This window comes from Pyxicephalus adspersus, chromosome 4, assembly GCF_032062135.1.
Source record: "Pyxicephalus adspersus chromosome 4, UCB_Pads_2.0, whole genome shotgun sequence".
NCBI classification, from domain to species: Eukaryota; Metazoa; Chordata; class Amphibia; order Anura; family Pyxicephalidae; genus Pyxicephalus; species Pyxicephalus adspersus.
In genome coordinates this window covers 37556706-37580051 of record NC_092861.1, presented here as the reverse complement: position 1 = coordinate 37580051, position 23346 = coordinate 37556706, and the positions used below count along the sequence as shown (strand labels likewise).

General features: G+C 38.8%; 2 protein-coding genes across 9 annotated transcripts in view; one reads left to right on the top strand and one right to left on the bottom strand.

Annotated features, from left to right (window-relative positions):
• HLTF (helicase like transcription factor) overlaps nucleotides 1–5565 on the bottom strand; it is a 30996-nt gene extending 25431 nt beyond the window's left edge. For 2 of the 6 annotated variants that reach the window (XR_011920275.1, XM_072407895.1), the window contains exons 1-3: nucleotides 5366–5523; nucleotides 2243–2438; nucleotides 58–224 (exon numbers count right to left, since the gene is read on the bottom strand). Coding sequence is in view for 5 of the 6 variants with exons in the window: in XM_072407895.1 (XP_072263996.1) it covers nucleotides 58–224; nucleotides 2243–2438; nucleotides 5366–5385 (383 nt within the window). In the remaining variant the exon portion in view is untranslated. Of the gene's footprint in view, nucleotides 1–57; nucleotides 225–2242; nucleotides 2439–5365 lie in introns of all 6 variants that reach the window. The other 4 variants (XM_072407893.1, XM_072407894.1, XM_072407892.1 and 1 more) reach the window with 4 other exon arrangements.
• Nucleotides 5566–6131: 566 nt separating this feature from the next.
• HPS3 (HPS3 biogenesis of lysosomal organelles complex 2 subunit 1) overlaps nucleotides 6132–23346 on the top strand; it is a 19992-nt gene continuing 2777 nt past the window's right edge. Inside the window, exons 1-16 of one of the 3 annotated variants that reach the window (XR_011920274.1) lie at nucleotides 6141–6266; nucleotides 6540–6888; nucleotides 8332–8817; nucleotides 10006–10192; nucleotides 10825–10910; nucleotides 11129–11318; nucleotides 12111–12192; nucleotides 12575–12729; nucleotides 13697–13802; nucleotides 14369–14550; nucleotides 17504–17678; nucleotides 17998–18228; nucleotides 20324–20509; nucleotides 21896–22084; nucleotides 22168–22272; nucleotides 22695–22916. Coding sequence is in view for 2 of the 3 variants with exons in the window: in XM_072407888.1 (XP_072263989.1) it covers nucleotides 6672–6888; nucleotides 8332–8817; nucleotides 10006–10192; nucleotides 10825–10910; nucleotides 11129–11318; nucleotides 12111–12192; nucleotides 12575–12729; nucleotides 13697–13802; nucleotides 14369–14550; nucleotides 17504–17678; nucleotides 17998–18228; nucleotides 20324–20509; nucleotides 21896–22084; nucleotides 22168–22272; nucleotides 22695–22901 (2784 nt within the window). In the remaining variant the exon portion in view is untranslated. Of the gene's footprint in view, nucleotides 6267–6539; nucleotides 6889–8331; nucleotides 8818–10005; nucleotides 10193–10824; nucleotides 10911–11128; nucleotides 11319–12110; nucleotides 12193–12574; nucleotides 12730–13696; nucleotides 13803–14368; nucleotides 14551–17503; nucleotides 17679–17997; nucleotides 18229–20323; nucleotides 20510–21895; nucleotides 22085–22167; nucleotides 22273–22694; nucleotides 22917–23346 lie in introns of all 3 variants that reach the window. The other 2 variants (XM_072407888.1, XM_072407889.1) reach the window with 2 other exon arrangements.

Sequence of the window (23346 nt, the reverse complement as noted above, 5' to 3'; positions counted from 1 at the left end):
TAAATCTAATCATGTATGAATCATTCTTTTCAGCAAAGGCCCTAGGAATATACTCACCCTTCAACCTTCGCTAAATTTCTGTCCATGATCTGGGCCAAAGCTGCAGCCAGTTCTTTCTTTATGTGTCCAACTTGTTCTCCATTCACATTGTTCACCTTAACTGCATTTCTGTCGTATGGGTTGTTGGGTTCACGTTGAAGTGCAACCATTTCATTATTGTTTACCTGAAAAAAAAAAAACAATAACTTTTCTTTTTTATCTTAGTATACTCTAAATGCTTTAACCACCCGGGCAGTTAGCCCGACCTTAGTTTGGGGTAAGTAAACTTGCTACTATCGTTTACCCCGAACCAAGGTCGAGGTAGCTAAAAATATAAACAAAGTTATATTGCAATTCAATTGTCATACAACATTGTATGACAATCGGATTACAACTGAAAGAAAATACTTACCCAGTCCCCGCAGCTTCTCCGGACACGTCTGTCCTCTTCTGTCTTCTCCCAGCGTGTGCAGTGATGATCTCCGGGGTTTCCCGGTGACGTTGCTGCATGCGTCGGTGCGGGAAATTCAAATCACTTTGTATTGAACTCAATACAAAAAAGGTGTATTGAGTCCAATACAAAGAAATCTTTATATTATATATAATTGAATGTTATATATATTATATAAGCTACTGTACAGGTAAATTACATTACACACTTTTTTTTTAAAGATTTTTTTTATGTTTTATAAAAAAAAATATTTAATTTTTTTAAATTTTGGACATATTTTGGTGAGTAATGCGGTAATTCAGTGAATTATAAGTAATTATTGAGTAATTCGGTGAATTATAGCCTACAATCTTAAATTTCCATGCAAAAAATGTAACACTTTTTGCATGGAAGTACTGAAGTTCGGAAAGAATTAGAGCACCCGGCGTTCGCGTCCCAATCCAATACAAAATAATACAAAATATATTTATGTGGTTTTGTCTATAGGTATGTGACGTTGGACTTTGTTTTAAAATTTACCACACTAGGGAGGTGTTTTAAAAAAATATATTACTATACAGTATACCAAATTATTGCATTTTCAGTATTTTTGATTTATTTATGTATTCTTGTTTAAGCTGATTTTTGTGTTTTTCATTTATTTTATTAAAAGTAAATTTTTTTTTTTTTTTTTTTACATGATTGTGTTTCAAACTTTTTTTTATATTCAGGATATCAACTAGACCCTTGTTCGGACATATTTCTGTAAGTTACAGGTCTACAATTTAAAAAAAAAAAAATTCATAAAAAAAGGTTACCGCTTTTGATACAGAAATCTAGACATCAGTGAAATGCCCAGGTAGTTAAATAGAAAAGTATGTTTGTGTTGGGTTGCATTTATTTACACACAAATACATTACTTACTAATTATTATTAATACTTACTAATACTAAAAACACAAAGGAATAAATAGATAAAGCAGATGCAATTAATTTAAGGCTGAGCTGTGAGTGAAACCCTATGGGGAGCCATTTGATTGAGTATTCTGTCAACATCTCCCCTCCTATTGTGCGATACATCCCCCACCTCCTAGATTGTAAGCTCCTCCGGGCAGGGTCCTCTCCTTCTCCTGTGTCACTGTCTGTATCTGTCATTTGTAATTTCTATCTAATGTACAGCTCTGTGTAATATGTTTGCGCTATTTAAATCCTGTTTATTAATACTAATAATAATAATACTAATATTAACAACAACATGCAGTTTCCTCACACACACATGGAATTAAATTCAATGTTTACAAAGTGAAAAGGAGCAGTGTGTGCCATCTGGTGGCTGAATAATAGAATGTATAGTGTGAACAATCCAATATTTCATATAATCTCTTTGTAAATATAAACATATTTAATATAGTTTGATCTGTTCCAATTGTTTTGGGGATTGTGTTTACATCTTCAAAGCCTAGAAGACATTTAATCCGAATAGGAAGGAACTACATGAAGGAGATGAGGGAGTGGATGTCTAGTGTTAGGCTAGCTGGACTTAAATATTGGCAATTAAACAAATTAAATTATATTGTAGAACACACCTGTAACACACATTACCTGCAAAATAGAAACCAAATAGAAAGCCCCAAACAGGCTGGATATAACAAATCATGTATTCTGGGGAAAAGGTTCCCACATTTTTTTTTGGATTCAATTCATCTGCCCATTATGCCATGCAATCATTTCCACCACTGGTTACATCTTACATTTTGTTGTAAGTTACACTCACCACCCCAGTATAATAACGCAAGCCAACCACATTCCCTCTTAACATGCCAAACAAAACCAAGGAATCAAAATCCTCCTCTGCAGATGACGAATCATTAGTTGATGGTAGGTTGTCTGGCTCCATATCGAAGAGGTTGGAATTGTGGCTTCTGACCCTGCCATACTGAACAGACAGGAAACGTCTCAAGGCATCGTGTCTACAAACAAAAGTGGGAAAACAAATAACTAATATGCAAGTTAGCAGTAACTAGATTTATACAGCAATGACAACTTCCACAGTGCTTTAGAGAGCCATGTCACTTATTGTCGGTCAAAGGAGCTCACAATCTAATGTTCCTACAATAGTCATATGTTATTTACAAAGCCAATTTGGGGGGGACAATTAACCTTCTAGTATATTTTTGAGAGGAAAATAAAGTGCACATGGGGAAATGTGTGGAACATGAAAACTCCATGATGCCATCCAGAACCCGAATGCTGCAAAACCACCGAGCCACATTATGTTCAAATGGATGTTATCAACTTCTCTATCATTTCCGTGTTCGCATTTAGTAAACAGAGAAAAACAACACACCACTATAGTCAATAATAAAATTTAGTAGACTGTGGAGACATATCAGAAGAGACAACCTGAGGTTGGCTGCAAACTGTTGATGTGCGTACAGGAGTCGCAATCCACACCACAGGTAACGCTGCCATTGACATTGTTGTAATCGCAAAAGCAGACACACAGCCAAAAGCAAGGTGTTGCTTTATAAAACTGCCCCACTATCTGTTACAGCCTAGTGTAACAAATGGTTCCCAACTGCTCCCATTCACTTGAATAGGTGAGGTTGAGCCCATAGCAGAACTTTGTGGTTCTTATGGGTCTGAAATGACCCTTGAAGTGGAACTTTCTAGCACCTTTTAGAGCCTAAATTGAAATTTGCACTGGTAACCCCACCCCTATTTAACTACTTAGCTGTCAACCACAGAGTTTCACTACCACTTTGTCACATAATTGCAGCACTAGGTCCCAGGTTTGAATCTCGGCAAGGACGCTATCTGCATGGAGTTTGCAGTGTCTCCCTTTGTTTGTGTGGGTTTCCTCCAGGTACTCCAGTTTTCTCCCGCATCCCAAAAACATGCGGTTAGGCTAATTGGCTTCCCCCCAAAATTGACCTGGGACTGGATTAAAAAAAAAAAAAAACATGAGGTAGGGACATTAGATTGTGAGCTCCTTTGACAGGCAGCTAGTGACATGACTTTGTGCAGCGATGCGTAATATAATGGCGCTATATAAATACTGTGTAAAAATAATAATAATTAAGAGTGGCTGAGTGCCTGCACAGTAAGAAGGCAATTTGTCATTTTTATTAGCCACACCACAATCCCCTAGGTTGAGCCTATGGTAAACCTCAAGTCTGGAATGGCCCGCTCTACCTAGTATTGTATTTTGAGCCACACATGCAGGGATCAGATTCTCTGCATTCCTTGGTGCAGGGATTATTTTGGCGTGGATTAGGTAATCCTAAACTCAGAAGACAACAATGATATCAATGCTGGAGAGGATGCAAGTTGTCACATTGCTGAAATAAAGGCAAATATGGCAGACTTTACCTTTTATTATACAGTATTTATATAGTGCCAACATATTACGCAGTGCTCTACAAAGTTTATACTTCCAGTCTACTGTGAACCTTTCTGACCTGGTACCAAAAGAAAAAAAAAAGCAGTTTGTCTGGTGGGTGTTCTGATCTTCTGCCTGAAATGTCTTCACTGTGTTTGTATCAGTGCAACTTAACCTCCCTGGCGGTCTGATTTTAGAAGCATTTTTAAATGTCAAAATGGTACATTGAAAAAACACTTTTTTAAATGTAAATTTTCTGTCTGGTACCGCCTCCCAGCTGCTTGTCCCATGCCCGGCCGGCATCTGTGTCCCCAAAGTTCACGCGCCGGGGACGCAGATGCCGGGCAGGCATCGCCAGGGGACGCAGATGCTGGACTCTGCTGGAGGACGCCGAGGGCATGTGGGGACCAGGTAAGCTTTTAAATGACATTTACAATTCCACCATGAGTGTGGCTCGGAGTTACTGCTTTTGTTACTGAAAATTAATCCCGAGCCACACTCGGGAATACCGCCAGGGAGGTTAAACTACTGACCCCAAAAGATCAGTTTTACACCCAGGTCATTTCCATTCTATAAAATGAGTTCAGCAATGGAAACTCCCATCATCTCCCAGTGTTAGGTCAGTGTGTCTCTGGGTGACAGCGGCCATCCTTGGTCACCATGCAGCAAACTCATGGCACAGCCCCCCCCCCCCCCCCCAATACTTCCATTCCTCAGAGTGTGAAAGGTTCACGACTCCTCTTCTGCTGTCGCTCTTTGTACTTTCTGCTCATTTAAAAGGGAACTCAAAACCCATCTTTTCAAACTTGCCTACCCAGCTTCTTCTCCTAAAACCCTCACTACTTCCCAATGCTCCAAATCTCCCCTCCTATTGTGTGTTACTTCCCCCACCTACTAGATTGTAAGCTCTTCGGGACAGGGTCCTCTCCTCCTCCTGTGTCACGGTCTGTATTCGTCTGTCATTTGCAACCTCTATTTAATGTACAGCGCTGTGTAATATGTTGGCGCTATATAAATCCTGTCTAACAATAATAATAATCAGGAAGACATCATTCATGTCTATCAATTGTGAAATGTTACTCATCCCTACAGGAATAACAGTGTTCTCTATACATATACAGAAGAGGCGAGGGGCCACTAAGAGAAGTTTGCAGCGGTGGCTTCCTGAGGGGCAAAAAGTGTGAATGTTAGTGCACAGACAGGTGAATACGGTGAACATTGGACCTCACCACACAATTATTAATGTGGAATTGAGTTGTCCATTCAAAACAAATGTGCTGCTATGCATGGAGCCCTGGACAAGGCAGCATATTAGTGAGATGTGTAGGGGGGGGGGGGGGGGGTGTGTGAATGCCACCACAATACCACAAGGCCTGGGATCAGCCGCCACACACCGGGGGAGGGGTAACAGATATAAATGTTGTCCTGTCAGGTAACAATACCACAGTACTGCACACCACATGCTGCCATACATATTCCTCGTCCCGGCTGTGTATAGGACACGCACAGTATTACCTTGTGAATCCCCAGGACATGCTGACATGAAAGGTGAGCACAACAATGAAGAGTTAACACAACAACACTCCGACAAATATCACCACAAGAGAAGTCAACCCGCGATTTCCCGCCCTCTACAATTCAGCCAAACACAAGCGGTTCCGGGTTCCCGTCCCAGCAGAAATTCTAGCCAATCAGCAAAAAGCACGTGACGTGCCAGCCAATTCATCCGCCTGGCATAGGAGGCCAGTGGAACTGCGGAAGGCGGGGCTGATGTAAGCTTCTGATATTTGGGGTGGAGCTTTAGGAGCTCGCGTGTCGCAGTGGGCGTGGTTTTAATAATTTGCGTACTCTATGGAGGGCGTGTCATAGAGTTGTGTGACGCAGTTGTATTAGATAACAGCAGTGTGTGGATGTTTATTAGAAATGATTTTAATAAATAATAAAGTAAATCTCCTTCTTGCTTGCTCTGCCCTGCCACATATATTCTATACATTCTCGCACAAATCCAAATGTAGATTAATGTATACTAAAATGGCCGTCACCACACACTTATACGCACAATAAAACACGAATGTACGAGCGAAGCCTAATCAATGTCATTGTAACTCACACTGCAAAACTCATATTTGAGAGTCCCCGTCTAAAGGGATGCGGGGGGTGCGCGCTATGCTCGATGTGGCCCCGCCCACACAGAGAGTAAACATCAAAGGGAGCGATTCACGTCTAAAGGTATGCAGGGCAGCGGGTTATGGTGGTGGCAGCACGTGACCTGCCTATGGGAGTCACGTGGTGTGTAACGAAGAGGGGGGGTGATGGTGTAGTCATGCACTTTTCATTTTGTTCTGTGAGTGTCAGAACATGGAAGCCCAGCACAGCATTGTACAGCAGCCCTGGGATTGCAGCCATGGGATGTAGGGTAAGATTATTACTGGAATTGTGTTTGTATATAAATTTTGCTTTTGTCACTACACCATAATGGCTAGACATTTGTTATTTCATGTTAGAATTGTTATTCCTGAGGAGTGGACACAGCTCCAGGCAATGATATTCCAAAACAGGGAATTTGTTCCAGCTCTGTCAGCTGACCTCAGTGTTCCTGCTTGGACTTGTAGTTGTACAGCAGCTGGCCAGGGATTGGTTGTATAAGGCAGCCTGGGAGCTGTGATTGTAACCTATTTCCTTTGTACAGGATCACCGAGGAGTATACTTCAGGGTGTGCACACACCGATTTATATGAATTGTAGCCACCCAGAGAATGGAGATCTCCAATATGTGCTAACATCTGTACAGAAATCACCTGGAAATCCCCACTACTGGCACCATGGTGCAGCTTTACAATTGCCACCCTTTTGGCTCTCAGAGGATTGTGCCAACCAAGCAAGCTCCAGAGGTATTTTGCTGCGGCCGGGATAGCGTGTTTGTGACCAGCGCCGGAGGATGCAAGGTGGAAGTGTTCACCGTCTGCCAAGAGCTGTGCCAGCCTCTCTGCAGCTTTAATACACTTGGCAAAGTGCTTCAAATGCATTACAGTGATATAGGTAAGACACATTGGAGACAATTGTGTAGTTGTAGAAGCTCTTTTATCTGAGGCTATGTACACACGTGCAATATTTATCCTTGGAAAGGATCTTTCACAATCCTTTCCAATGACTAACGACTGCACGATGCATGAACGAGCGTTGTACATACAGCACCGGTCTGCTCTATGGGGAGCAACGACGGAGTGGCACTCCTTTTCACTTCCATTATGATCATTCATTGTCCATCGTCCATGGATCTGCCAGGACGGTCGTTTGGATGATGGACTACGAGCTCTTCACACCAGATTCTTGCCTGATATCGCCCCGAGCTGATTTTCGGACGAGAACCATTGCACATGTGTACCCAGTCTAACAGATGATTTGATTATTGCATGTATTCACATTATTCGGGTTCTTAGTTTGGGCTCATTTACATACTTGCATTGGCAAGCTCAAACCTGTTGCATTGCTATGGGCAAAGTGGAACATATTTTATGAAAAAAACACACACTGAGTGTAGTACAACACAACTAAATGCATGCCAGCTCAGGTTTGCATAAATGAGCAAGTTTTGTAAATCCAAACTTATGAAGGAAATGGAAGTTGTAATTTTTGAACTAATTTCTGATGGCGCTTGTTGAAGATTTTGGTAGTTTAACATCACTGACGCAGTTTGCAGCTGTGGGATTTGATGCTCCCTCCTTTCAGGTGTACTGCCATCTATTTATATGAGACTAGTTTCTCTTCTCTATAATTTCTGTGCCAACTGCAAGGCAGTGTTGGGCATGCTTGCTGATTAAGGCACAGACTTACCTGTGTGGAGCCACCCTGCATTCATGACAGGTCCAGGAGCCGTCATTGCTGCATTCTTTAAAGGGTCATCTTCGCAGCCAGCTCCAGACTGCTATCTTCTTGGGCATGGCCCACAATGATTTAACTGCTGCACATGCCTCTTGCGGCTGGTGCCACACACAGAACTGAGATCTAAAATACAATGCACATACCCACACAGTGTAGATCTAAAACAAAAAGCAAACAGGAGCCAGGACTTTATTTTGCAATCTCTCTTTTGTCAGTTATCTATTCCTCATTGCATGTCTCTTTTGTCAGCTCTACCCCCTGGTGACTTTTTGTTTGTCAAGTTTAGGATTGCTTAAATTAAACTGAAAGCAAACCACAAGCTTGTCTTTTTTCCATAATCTACTTATCTCCTGATCTCCTGTTTATTGAAGATAGAAAATGTGTTATCTGCAGAGGTACCAAATAAATAAAAATATAAGGACTGCAGCCACCATATGTAAAGACTGATATATTGGAATATAACACTTTATATATGGGTTTAATTTTCTTTATGCATGGGGCCAAGCAAACAAAATGAAGAATTCCTGGTTTAGGAATGGAGATATAACCAATTTGAAACCTTCTAATTACAGCTATTTGTGTAATGTTTTTGTCCCCCAGGAGATTATTTGGTAACCATTGAAGAGAAAAATAATATTTCCTCTCTGCGGACATATGTGAACTGGAGATGCCAGTCTACAGGGAGCTCCCGTGTCAGTGTGCGAATGGTCGGACTCCAGCCCGATACCCTCTCTACTGCCTCGTCAAAGGACCAAATGGAGATCATTGAGATGCCACTTTCTGAGAACCCTCTGCGTCTCTCCTGTTGTCCGATGCGAGGAGATCTCCTGGTTGGATGCAAGAGCAAGCTAGTGGTATTTAGCATGAAGTACATCTCCATTCATGGCATTCCAGTGTTGGACTTTGACAGGTCAATGGTTTTACACATTTCTGGAATTGTGCCTGTTGAGGTGTATTTCTGTGCCAACTTCATCAGTATAATGAGTGAGCTAGAAGTTCTGGTGTTCAGGATGACGTCTGAATGTCAAGAAGTATTGCCAAACATATCAACAGCTGTTCCGGATCTGGGAAAACGGCCAGAGAAAGGTGACACATATAGAGATATGTATGCTTTACTGTTTAGAGTTACCTGTTTCACCATGTTTTACTTTCCAGACCTTATATGTATAATTTTTCATCTTAGACTGGGTCCAAAATCAGATTACATGAACCATTTTCTATCCACAGTAACCAGTATATTGTTTGATGGATGGAGATGCTTTAAAAATAAAATATACCTTTAACTAATTACCTCATTTTTTGATTGAATATTAGGCTGTATTCATCACAATACCAATACAGTCAGGGTACATTCATCTAACTATTTAGCTCATATTAAAGTCAAAACTTGCAGATAAGTCCTAGGGTTGTGCACACATGCTAAGTTTGTACTAAATATCTAGGCATCAAAGAAAAAGTTTAATGAAAGGGTTAATTTATTTATTTTCCTAATTCAGATGTTATATGTATGTCATTCATAAGTAACTTGGGTTGGTATCCACCTTTTCTGGACCCTGCATAGCAGAACGGTAGAGGTAGAAGCAAGCAAGATCAATTGGTTCATGTGCTGACGAGAAACTCTTGCTAGCAGGAGAGCGCAGAATTACTGATAGATGAGCACATTACTGTACAGTCAGAGGCTGGGGTGAGGCTGGGGCAAGGCTGGTGAGGGATGCAATTCCAAAGATTAGCTTGTTTGAACAGAGGAATCTCAGGTTGGTGGAAGGATCATGACAACCTTCGCTTAAAGCAGAACTAAACCTAAAAAAAACTGAGTGGGCAGTTCTTTATTGCAGAAAGGGGAAGTTGTATGTTTTTTTTTTAAATAAATCAAACTTACCTGCTTGGCAATATTTTATTAAACATACGCTAGTTGCACATGCCCAGCTCAGTGTATAATTCTGGTGTAGCTGGCTGCCAGGAATGAATGACATCTTATGCATGTGTGCAGTTAATTGCCAATCTAGATGGCCAAAGGCCTGAACTTCGGTGAAGATGTCTGTGCCAACGATGGAACCAGGGGAGGTGAGTATAGTTCTGCTTTATAAGAAGTTATCGTTGGCAGTCCTAAGGGGAGGACATTAGATTAATAGCTTGTATTGCTACAAAAGCTACTTTTTATTTCATCTTTGTAATATATCATTTTTTATGTTTTTGTCTGAACTTCTACTTTAACCGTTCTAGCTACCCCATTTGAAAGATCTGTAAGTACTCACATAGTATTTAATTCTGTAGGTACAAAAAACACACTCCCATCTACATCATCTCATCTATCAGAGTGTGAAGACTTTGTTGTGTTTGACAGACCGGTGGAACTGATTGGTGAAGAATGTAAATCCTGCAATATTGTGATCACTCCTGAATCCACTGGATTGTCTGTAGATTTACGAACCAAATTCTGTGTCAGTTATTTGCTTTACAGGTAATTGGTACATAGAGATACATTGTAGTGTCAATTGTTCCCATTATATAAGATTGCATTGTGTACAACTAATCTTCAATCTTGAAAGGTTTTTACTCTAATTAGGAGTTTTTTTATTCACAGTTTTGTGCATGACAAAGCCCTATTGTAATTGTTTTCTTGGTTTAAGTAAATGTTAAGTATAGTAAATGCAATTTGCCCAGGACAGTGCAGTAATTATACAATCCTATCATTTATTTTACACAGTCCAGAAGATTGAAGCAATATATGAGACAATTACTGTTTTTTTTTTTTTTTTTACATCGATTTGGTAGTAACAATGTGAATTTCAAATAGCATTAGAAAAAGAACATGTATTACGATTGGCAGCCTATATTCTGGGTTTGTGGTGACTGTAGGCGAAGTGATCACTGTTTGAACAGTTTGTTGGAGTGAAGATTTTTTAACTTAAGTGTGAAAAGCTGCTGCATGCATTTCAAGCATTTTGCACAACTGTAAGAAGAATGAACAATTAGAGAAAAAAACTTTTCCTTAACTAAAACCCATTCACAGTAGGTTCATGCTGTAGGTTCAATACTGAATAAAAATGTAAAACATATTTAAATACTCTAATGTTTTAATATTTTCCATAGACGATTTGCACCAGATTTTACAGATGGCCTCAGTGTTGAAACTATAAGATTGCACTCCTTGCAGCTGATGCCCGTGTACAAAACAGGTAAAACCAAATCATTAAGTATTTTATATGTCAAATGGCAGAAATGTAATATAGTAAGATACACAACAGTTCTCAGCTTTCATTTTTGTATTTGTAAAGCCCCTGAGAACAAAATAAAATTTTGTATTTATTTTTAATTTTAAATATGAATAATTTTTCAGCATTGTTAAAAAAAAATTGTTAAACTTGTTTACTGTTTTTGTCTGTTTTTGAAACAGGAAGTCATGTCCCCGCAAAAGCTGGCAACACCAAAAAAGACCTGCTTAGCATATTTTGTTTCTTCTCAATGCCGCACGCTGGCTATTTGTATAGTCTATTGAACACTGTACAGCTGGTCTCTGTTTATCAGTACCCAGAGAGGTCGCAGCAGGCTGTTCTGACTCCCCAACTGCTGCATGTTATTACAAGGTATTCTGCTCTTTGTATATATAATGTAATAAATAAGAATCTAAAATATTTGAGTTGCTTGACATTTTTTGTAGCATTTTACTTTGGTTTGGGACTGCAGATTTAGAAAAGTGATAAGTCCTTGTGATAAGCCACTGCTCTGGATAAAGCTTTGTACATGGGTTAGATAATTGTCATCTGATATGAAAGGTTGTGCTCTTCTCTGATAAAAATTTGATGTGTACAGTGAATACCTTATGTCGTTCATCAATCTGTCACAGCAAAATGACGAACAATCACTATGCTTTCCAATAGAACAGAGGACAGCAGAGTGCTTCTTGCTTGTTCTCCTCTTTATAAGAGAGCAGCACTGTGTGTACCATGCTCCTTCCTTTATCTGTCACTGGAAATAATCTATGGAGACGGGAAGGAGGGAGAACAAGCATCATGAATGATCCTTTTCAGGAACAATTACCTGACATCTGTACCGGGCTTAATTGTGTACATTTCAGCTTGACTTATTGATTTCTAAACAATTAAAGAAATCAAGCAAACCAAGACTCTTAAAAAAAAAAAAATGTCAAAATAAGCTGAATATTTGATCTTTTTGCTCAAAAAATAAATTTTTATGCAATAGTTCATATTTATCTCCAAAAACAAATTTCAGACCATTGGAAAAATAAACAAATATGCAAAAAATGCTACTTTATTAAAAAACAAAAACTTAAGTTAAGACTTAAGTGGTCTTCAGATATGTATTCATGGTATTATTACACCAGCAGAGATCTTTAGCAATTATTTGTCTTTTTACAGGAATAATTTGCAGTGTTTCACGGTAAGATGCAGTGCAGTAATAGTTCGTGAGGAAGATCCTTATATTGACACTACTATGAAGGTATGTAACCTGCTCTGTGTTCATCACCTTGATCCTTATTCTGTTCTCTGGGCTGTACCTAATATCAGTTCTGCCAGCAAAAAAGTAGTCTTTACTTATGATTTGCATGCTTGATTTGTCTGCACATTGTTTGAACACTGACATCTTATCAGTTTTCATGAGGCTGGGATTGTATGTCTTTTTTGTCTATTGTTGAGCTATTCATTGTTTGTGTGTTTTTTAACCCTTGGAATCTTGTGTCTGATCTTCACTTGTTTCACTTCCCATGACACTACTTCTGTTCCCAAATATTATTTTGCAATAATGAATTTTGAACGTAGTCTGAAATATGTGCTTTTCTGTCAAAGATTTAATGTAGTGACCGTTTAATCACTGTTCCTAGACTTGTCCACCTGTCTCCATGGATGTTTGCACACTAAGAATGCAGCTCTTTATAGGACTAAAAGCCATTCAGCACTTTAACAACTATATAGTTATCTTGACAAAGGCAGATATTGAAGAAGTGCCAGATAAGAGGAAGAATTCTAAGCGGTTATCGTAAGTTTAAAGATTACTGTCATTTTTTAATACTATGTTTAATTTATTAGAAAATATTCACTATATGTATGTAAACTGACTGAAAAACACACATATATTTTCACAGTAAAACAACATTCTGATCAAGTGAATTAATATTATTAAACAGTGTTTATATAGCGTCAACATGTTTTTATACAGGGCTGCTGCCAACTTGCATGCTGCTTTTTAACCATGCAGTTATCATTTGAAGATTGGTGCTGCAGCCCCATAATATTATTATTATTAATAATAATAAAAAGGATTTATATAGGGCCAACATATTATGCAGCGATGTACATTAATACACATCTAGTTACCTGCGTTGTGGTTTGCTGCTCCTACACAGCTATCTAGTGTGCAGTTGAGCACCGTAGAGCTGTAACCAGTATTAGCCATGATACTCGGAGACAGCCTGATTTATTTAGTCTGACATCCAGACCTCTGACTAGTATTTATACCTAAGTCAGACATTCCACAACTGTATATATGTATATCATATTGGATTGTACCTTATGTTATTGTCCTTATGAAAATGTGGTATCTGGTGACTTAATTATTTAAAATATTCCCATGTATCTCCATACATTTTGTCATCAAAGAAAGAGAAAAATGCTTGCTACACATTTAGAAATCATTGTTACACAGATACTCTGCATGGCTCTGTGTCAAGCAGCCTGTTCTATTCCATGGAGAAGGGAGGGAACGCTGTTGTAAGCAACTCAACATGGCACATCACAAACAACTTCCTCATCAACATGTGACATGAGTATTAACACTAGATTTTTTCCTGAGACAATCACGAGAGCCTCTTTACAGTAATTTGAGTAATTGAGGGGTCTGAATTGTGATTAAGTGTCTACCAACATATAATACTTGCATTCTTTTTGTTTATATTATGCTGGTATTTTGTGAATAAGAATTTTTCAACTATTCTTTCACATTGTAGGAAAAAGTTGGGATATACAAAGACCAAGGCTTTATCAGACACAGAACCTGGCTGGAATCTTTATATTGTGAGCACTACACCACCTGTCCAACTGTACAGAGAAATGGTAAGTTATATTTTGGAAAGTACAAGCATACCAGTAGGTTTTAGAGCCAGATTTTAGGGGATCCTGTTTGTGTGACAGCTGTTTCTCTCCTATACATGTCTATGAAAAAGCTGCCTCACATAGATGAAATGTAGGTCTGCAGATCATATGTACCCGTCAATAAATTGTGAACGATCCCTAAATTATTTCAAACCAATGTCAAAAACATGCTGCATTTGAACCACTAGGCCTATTGACACTGGCCCTTATTTTAAAATGATCATTTATTTTGGAGAAATATGCACTCCTTATAAGTGTTTTCAGAAATCGTATGTATTGCTAAAATGCTTAAGTGCAGCAAGACGAAGCTGGAACCTTTCTTCGAGCTAAAGTCACAAATAACCATGCAGTATGAAAGATTGTGCCTTTCTCAAAAAACTGGAAATAAAAATGTGAGGGTTGGACTGTAAAATTGCCAAAGCAATTAAATGCTAGTGTCCTACTTTATTAGTTTGGTGAATCAAAGCAGTGATCTAAACTGTCCTAACTTGAGTAATTTTTCTATCCATGTTTTTGCCTTTCACTAGGTAGAGTACAGTAAGAAGTATGATACTGTGAAGACCCAGGGCAGCATTCATTTGCTCAGTGAGGCTCATCTGTTGCTGAGATCTGCACTAATGAATCCTGACTTGGTAAATCCGGCAGAAAAAGAAGAACTGGAAGCCGCATTCAGAGAGAGTTGTGGCCACTTAGGGGACTGTTTCAGCAGGTTGGTGCCCATATTATTGTAGAACTGCCATACATCACAAGTCTCTTATTAAACATGATTTGTAGTTGCTACATTTCTGTTAGGTTTCAGTTTTGTGAGTAAAAAAACTATTTCATTTAGAAATAACTCTAGCACAAAACATTGCATTTACTTATACATGTGGGTGTTTAATATTTTTTGATTTTTAACTCCTTACCTATTTTAGGTAGCCATAAAAAAAAGGAACCAATAGGCATGTAATAAATAATACATGTAATAAAGCGTCCTGTAAACTTTGTGTAGTCACCAGTGCAGTTTAAAAAGCCAGCTACATTGGTAAGACAAAGAAAAATAAGATAATGATTCAGTAATGTTAGAAAAGTATTGTAATGATGCCTAGGTCCGAACTAGGGATGAACAAGCGAAATTCTTAATTTCAATCTCGCGGCAAATTTTTTTTGCTTGTAGAACATGTAAGTGAGAACGGCCTTGCGATTCGCCATGAGGTCCTGTTCTCGCAGAACTCAGATGAACTCTCAATGGAGAAACTCCACTGAGAGTTCGCCTGCCATCACAGCTGATTGGAAGCACTCGCGTGCCTCCGATCAGCTGTGACCGCAAGATCCCACGCTCCCCGGGCTGTATTTATCAGCCCAGGTGACCGTGGGAACTGAAATCGGATAAAGTCTCAATGGAGAAATGGAGAGTGTCAGCCATTTTCACTCATCCCTAGTCAGAACAAATTGGCCTCCACATCATATCCACAGACAGTAATAAGAACACATGATATCATGATAACCAATAACTGTTTATTATTTTTAATTTGTCCCTTTAATTAAAAGTGACCCATAGAATATTCAAATAGTCTAATGATATGTGCACAAAGAAGTGCAGCTTTTCTGATTAACTCAGTATTTTACAGGACAGTAGTGAATATAGAATGAAAGAATTGTTAACACATCACCTCCCTAAGGCTAGGTACACATGTGCAATGAAGAGGAGAGAGCGCAGCGGGTTTCCAGTTTGTCTCCCCCACCCTCCATAGAGCAGAATGGTGCTGTATGTGCAGCACTCATTCATGCTTCGTGCAGTCGTTAGGGCACCCTGCTGCGCGCTCTCCCCTTCACTTTCATTACGATCGGCTGTCGTCCATCGTCCGTGGATCCGGCAGGTCGGTCGTCCGGACGATGGACGACACCGACTGTACACACGGCAGATTTTCGCCCGATAATTGGCCGATGCCGATTATCGGGCGATAAAAATCTGACGTGTGTACGTAGCTTTAGAGACATTAAGATTGGCTTAATGAATAGAACAAAGAATCCTCAAAGACTTTATCAGATTGAAGTACAATACAATGTTTATTCCCATGCAAAATTGTTCAACAGTATTTTCTAAGTACAAATAATCCAGTTTAAGGCTACGTACACACTTGCAATGGTTCTCATCCGATAATTGGCTCAGGGCCTATATCGGTCAAAAATCTGGTGTACAGCGCCCATCGTCTGAACGACCATCCTGGTGGATCCATGAACGATCTTAATGGAAGCAAAGGGAGAGAGAACGCAGCGGGGTGCCCGCTCCATTGTTCTCCCCCTTCCCTCTCCATAGAGCTGAACAGTGCTGTATGTACAGCACTTGTTCATACATCGTGCAGTAGTTTGTCAAGAGAAAGGATCATGAAAGATCCTTTCCAACGACAATTAATGCACGTGTGTATGCAGCCTAAGGCTATGTACACACTTCAGGACAATAAAAACCTCAGGGCTGATGTCAGACTAGAATCTGTTGTATGTACAGCGCTCATTGTTCGTCATTCATGGATTTGTGAAAGATCCTTTCCAATGACAATTATAGGACGTGTGTACACAGCCCAAAAAGCATAAATGACTAAGCAACAAAAAAAGCCTCTAATCGGTGTAACCAGCAGATCAATATGGAGAATAATACAGGTGATATTGTTGTATTGTCGCCCACTTGGTTTAATCACTATGGTCCATAATTTTTTTAACTACTCATTTTAGTTTCCTCTGTATAATGGAGATCTATATCTCAACTGAACTTACAATTACCAGTTATACATGATCGATGGAGGACACCTTTCAAAATTTCTCTGGATGAGGTCCAAAGAATTGCTGCCTAGGAGAGGGGGGCAACAAACCTTAGAAACAGAAAGGATGAGAGTCCTATAGAGAGGCTATATCATGGAGTAAGGATTACATTCAATTGTATATTTGATATTTTATGTTGATAGCAGAAAAGATTAGTCATGTATGTAAATTGAGACTCATAGACAAGAATATGTTTGTATACTATTGTCTCTTACCAGTTAGATATGGAGAAGTTGATTTATAATTACCAGAAGGTAAACTGTCCAGATGGTGTTATAAATCTATATAGACCAGTGTTTCTCAACCAGGGTTACTACAGAGGTTGCTGGGGGTTTCTTGAGCAATGAGCAGTCTGTGCCCCTCTGGTCAGATTAAGTGAGACTATTTATCCTTTTGGGTATCTGCAATGATGGCATTCTTCCCACTGACCACCATGCTAATATTGAGTATTTATATGTTTTAAGAAATTTTAGAATTTTTAAAATGTCTTACCTTAAATATATTAAACATAGCAGTTTCTTAGACTTTTCTAATTTTTAGTTTTTACATAGATGGCTGTTGCAGTATATGGAGGCCAAAACATATCAATAGCATGGTCAATGCTTCCATAACAAAGTGTCTAACCCTTGGGCATTTAGACTTATGGATGACATTGGGCATTTAGACTTGTGGATGTTTGTCTACTAGTAGGTAATAATTTTTAAGCCAAAATGGAAGCATAGTCTTGTTTGGTTACTGGTGATCTTTCTCTAACTAAATGTATGTAAACAGTAGTAGGAGAAGGATGAATAGGCCCTAAACAATTAAAAAAAAAAAACATTTTAAATACAATTCTAAATACCTGTAACTCTCCTCACCATCAGGTTGGAGACCAAGAAATCACACCTGGCACTTCCTTACTACAAGATGTCCTGCCTATCTGTGTCTGAAGTTATAGACCGTGTCCTTTCCAAAGATTTTCCCCAGGAGTATGGCAAAGGATTCATGTTCTACCTCAAACATTCTCTTTGTGAAGACCTGGAGGAACAACTGAGTGAAGTATAAAACTTTTTGGTGACACACTGCTATTGGTCAAGTTGAATGGGAATTTAAGAACATAAACTTGCCTCTATGGTCATTAACACATAATGAAAACCTTTACAGTTTTTTACCATAACAAGAAATTTAATGTTAAACTAAATAAACTTTAAGTTAGTTAAATATGTTAAATTAGTATTTTTTTCACTGCTGGTCCTTTGACTGTACTTTATATAGGTGTACATTTATAGTCCTTTGTTCATAGATTTTACTGTTTAGGTTGTGTTTAGGATTTACAAATCCAAAGTTGTTCTTTTTTCTTTTTTTTTTCTCGTTTAAGGAAATGGCTTTGATGGTATTGCAGATATTTAAAACTGCAGAACCACAACAAATACCTAATGTGTTATCCAGCCCTTGCATGGTTAATGTGTGCCCAGCTAATGCAATGGCCTTCCTAGAAAAATTGGAGTCCAATGCATGTTCAGCTGTAATCTCTCTTACAAAGGCAGCTATGGCACTGAGAATGCAGGACCTTCAAAAGTATGAAGCAGAGATGAATCGTCATCCAGAGGTGAGATATCAAATAGTATTGGCAATAATGTCCTCTCAAAGGCTAGGCATAAGCTAGAAGCTGCAGCTATTTTTCTAAAGCCGCAAAATAAAACTTTCCACTTTGCAGTATAGTGACTCTTGCCTTAGATTTACAAATCGGATAAAGCTGTACTTATTTTGGATACCCTAGGAAGTCAAGGAAAATTGTTAACTGTCCAATAAAAGCAGTAAAAAAAAAAAACTGTTCAAGAAATCTTAACTTAGACTTGTAGAGGGAAAGCTATACTCCCTTTGAATACCCTGGAGAGATTTTCATCACATGGTTAGATGGTTGAAGCAAACACAGCTTTACAATATTTACTAAGTGAACATACACTTTGCTATAGATCAATCTTTACACCATTAGGTCACATGATTCTCGTCCGATGGGGAACAACCGCTGTGCATGTCAAGGAGGGATGGCACAGCGGGGTGCTGCTTGCTTATTCTTCCCCATGCCTTCTCCATAGAACAGAACAGCGCTATGTGTCCAGGGCTTGTTCATTCATCAGCGACAAAAATAGCATTTGCAGACACCGCCCTAGTTATTGATCCTCAATGTAATTAGATGAAAAGGTCCACTCTACTGAAAATGTTATTATTCCTAGGAAAGGGTCATCTTGCCAGAGTTCTCATCTCTGTGGACAGAATATTTTCATTTGTTTCTTTATGCCCAGCTAAGAAAGGCTTTAGGGTTGACGAGGGAAGAGGGAAGAATGATCGCAGACCAATACTTCAACAAGAACAATTGTTTTCTTTAGCTACCAAAATAATACAGTACATTGAAAATGTAACAAAGGAATTAGAATTAAAATGGTTTATGTTGGTGTGCAAGCCTCGGTGGGGAGTGTGTGCCAGTCTTTTAGATCAGTGGTCCCCAACCTTTCTGACAGCAGGGCCCGGTAACAGAATAAAATTTTGCTGCGGCCCGGTATATGTACAGCTTACACTTCTCTGTCATTCCCAGCAGCTCAGCCTCCTGTCTGCACTCTAGCTATGAATAGAAGAGTAGTGTAAGAGAGCCGGTGTTCTGTCAGGTGTTAGAGCTGCTGGGAATGGCAGATGGCAGAGAAGTGTAAGCCTTACATACATTGCTCTGCCATTCTCAGCAGCTCCTGTGTCAGCAGTGTCAGAGGAGAGCCGCCCATCTCCCACTGGTTGCGCTCCTGCTATTACACTGTCGCTAGCTTTAGAGCAGTGTAAGGAGGCCACTGGCGCTCCCACTGCCGGCGCTTCTGCCTCCTGCCAGCCCCTAATTATCAGCCATGGACTGGCACCGGTCCTCGACCCAGGGGTTGGGGACCTCTGTTCTAGAGGACTAAGAAATCATTTGGGGATATCTGCCAAACGGTAAAACAGTTTTGACTGGATTTGTCTTTTAAGAATGTGCTTTTGGTAAGCAGATCTTATCCAGTCTTACAAATACTTGTATAGCTTGCCAAGTAGCGTTGTAATCAAGGGATAACAAAAAAAAACAAAACCTGGCAAAAAATAGACACATTAACCCAAATATTTTTTCAGGTTTGGTTTGCATTTTAATTTAATATGTCAGTTTTACAGTTTTGAGTTTTGCTGTTATTTCAAGCAGGTGGGTGGTAGATTGCTCAGATTTTGGAGATTACTGTAGATAGATAACTGTGATGGCTGATGGCTCAAAAGTGGTCAAAATACAACTGAAATATTCTGTGTGACAGCATTTACAACAACCGTTTGTTAAAAAATTATCTCGCACAACAGTATTGCTTATAATGAACATACTCCTTATGTCGATTATTGAATGGGACTAGTGAAGTGGGAAACATTTGCCTTTGCCCACCAGCGACAACTGATTTGCTTTAGACGGGCAGCCATAATGCAGCATTATGGACCAGAAAATGACTAATGCAGCAAGGAATAGTCCTGTGTACCATCTTGCATTGAATATACATACAGCTTTTACTAATTCACATCTTTGGTGAACACATTAAAATTTTGTATACATGTCTTGGGTTTTAGTATTTCAGAAATATATACAGGTAGCATGGAGAAACTTTTTATGTGTGTTTATTGATCAGTTTTCCACAATTCTCCTTTAGGTTCTGCTACTGTATGGATTTCTGGAGGAGCCTCGCCTTCTCATGATACGCAAGAACAAAGAGATCATTCCTACCGAGATGGCACTTAAGTTACGAGACACCTTGCCAGGGCTTCTTATCGCTGCCTTGGTGGCTTTTCATGAAAATAGTAAAATTAATCTGAAGGAAGCAGAGTTATTTTTTAAGGTGTGATTTTAGTATTATTCCTACTTTTTTTTCTATTGACAGATTACAGGCCATATACACAAGTGCAATTCTTGTCGTTGGAAAGGATCTTTCATGATAAAAACCGCACGATGCATGAACGAGTGCTGTACATACAGCACCGTTCTGATTTATGGAGAGGGGAGGGGGAGAGCGACTAAGTGGCACCCTACCCTGCTGAGCCCTCTCCCTCTTCTCTTGCATTAGGATCGCTCGTCGCGGGCTGTACACACGCCAGATTCTCGCCAGATATCCGCCCTGAGACGATTATTGGGCGAGAAAAAGTTGACGTGTGTACGTAGCTTAATAGTGTTTTTCTATTCTGAAAGTACTACCATACTAAAAGAAGGGCTATTGAAATGATGAGGTTGCATTTATAGACAGATATACACACATGTTTAAGGGGATTATCAATGCAGAAAATGTATAATGGAACATTTGAACTATTTTCTAGTATTTTGGTAGAAGAAAAATATATTTTTATCCTATATTACCTGTCCACTCTTGGGTTTCATTTGTTTACCATGGCTTATGTTAACACCTTGCAACTCTTTACTTTTACAGTTATTTTATAACAGGGGTGGTCCTGTCATACTACAAATATCTTAAGATTGTGTTTCTAAAAGGATAGTCTGATAGGCTAGAATTTTCAGAAGGCGACGTCAGCAGAGATAACATCAGCGATTATCAAGTGAATAAGGAGGGGTGCTATACAAATATAAATGCTTAAACACAGTCCACATGTATGTAATTAGCAGCTGAAATGGCTTTATATATCTGACCTTAAAATGACTTCATGAGAAAAGTATATAGGCTGTTGCAGGACACCTGAAAAAGTAAGTTGGCTGTCTGTGTCTAACATCTGTTCTGACACTTCTTTTATAGGAAGCTTGATCTTTAAGTGAGAATTGTCAGTACTCTTCATCATTAACATTGGGGTCAGGGACAGCATTTTAATTAAAGTATCAAAATCACTAATGTTTTTATTCACAGTATGTGCAGTGTTTTAGCATTGAATCTTGTTTGTAGTGCAAGATCCGCTTTAATCCTGTGAAGTGTGTAAAAGTCCTAGAAACCTATAATAAGGGAACTATAGGAACTGGTATCATGGAACACCTAATGAACTTTAGATGCTAGGTCAGCCCTTTTGAGAAACTGAGATTTACATATTTGATCCCCTATGGGTAGGAGAGGGATTCAGGGACATTTGCATAAATATTAAAAGGTACATGCAGTTATCCGCTTTTCGTTCAAACTGTCTTCAGGAATTTTTTTTTTTTTAACTTAGGTTATTTACTAAAAACAGTGTATCAATTTGAAAATACAGTGTGCCTTTTGCTTGATTTCTTTATATTATTTTTTATATAGGTTTTGTGTCAAAACTATGATGATGATGTGCCACAAATGCTTGTAGATTTTTGGGAGGCTCGTCTTTCTTCATATCCTCCAGACTCTGTTCTACAAGATGTAATGGGTAAACTCACATCTTATTATGTGTGTCGAATATGCAAGCCAAAGCATGTGTGCACCAAATCCTTAAAGAGTGCAGAGGATCTGGTAAGTTAATAGATCACCATCAGTTTTTTTTGATGGATAAATAATGTGTGTTCTTACTAAATACCAAAGTATGTGTTTTGTAGAGAAATTCCTGCAGCCATTTTGGAGTAATTAGCCCTTGGGTATTAAAGATGGTGTACTCTGGACCTTCGCCTTGTGATCATTGTGGAGATTTGATCAAATTGCAGGTATATATATATATATTCGTGTCCTTTTTTAAAAAAAAAATGCTGAGAGGTAGCAAATCCTTTTACCTTTATTGATTATTAAATGAGCATAATTGGTAAAAAGAAATAAAAACACTTACTACGGTTTTTATTAGGAAAAGCAATTATCACTACCAGAACTATCTATCATGCAGGACTTTATATCTGTTAAAATACCTGGACTAGCGTGTAATACTCATGGCAGCTTTTATTGGTTTCTTAGCCCCATACAGTTGGCTATACCCCACATCACTGCCTTTATCCCTCAGCTTTTACCCAGATATTGTACATCCCAGTGCTAATAAGATACCTCATTTTTTAAAAGGTTGAGATAATAATGTATAACTGTGTTTTCAAGTCAATAGAAAATTGGTGACTAACCTATGGTCTGTTCATACATGCAGTCTCTTCTCTGTGGACCTTCTCTGGATGTGGCATCATTTCTGCCTTTTCTGGATTTCATACCACAAGACAACAATGCACATTTGAGCATACACCTTATATGTGCAACACGTCTCCTAAACTATGAGAGCTCAATAGAGAGACTTTTGGATCGATGTCCTGAAGCCGTTACTTCATATGCAAAACATGAGATTAAAGAAGGAAGCCAGGTAAATTCTTAAATGGTACTGATACACTAATTATTATATAAACACTATACTTGTTTATTACTTTGTTTGGTTTAATTCTGACCTAGGATTCATGTAAAACTAGGCCTTTGTGTGTATATGTGGCAGGTTCAATATCTGCATAATTTGAATACAACATACAGTTAGGTCTGTAAATATTTGGTCAGAGACAACTTTTTTCTAATTTTGGTTCTGTACATTACCACAATTAAATTTAAATGAAACAATTCAGATGCAGTTGAACTGCAGACTTTCAGCTTTAATTCGGTGGGTTTAACAAAAAGAGAAACTAAAGCCTTTTTAAACACAATCACTTCATTTCAGGGGCACAAAAGTAATTGGACAAATTAAAAAGCTGAAAATAAAATGTTCATTTCTAATACTTGGTTGAAAACCCTTTGCTGGCAATGACAGCCTGTAGTCTTGA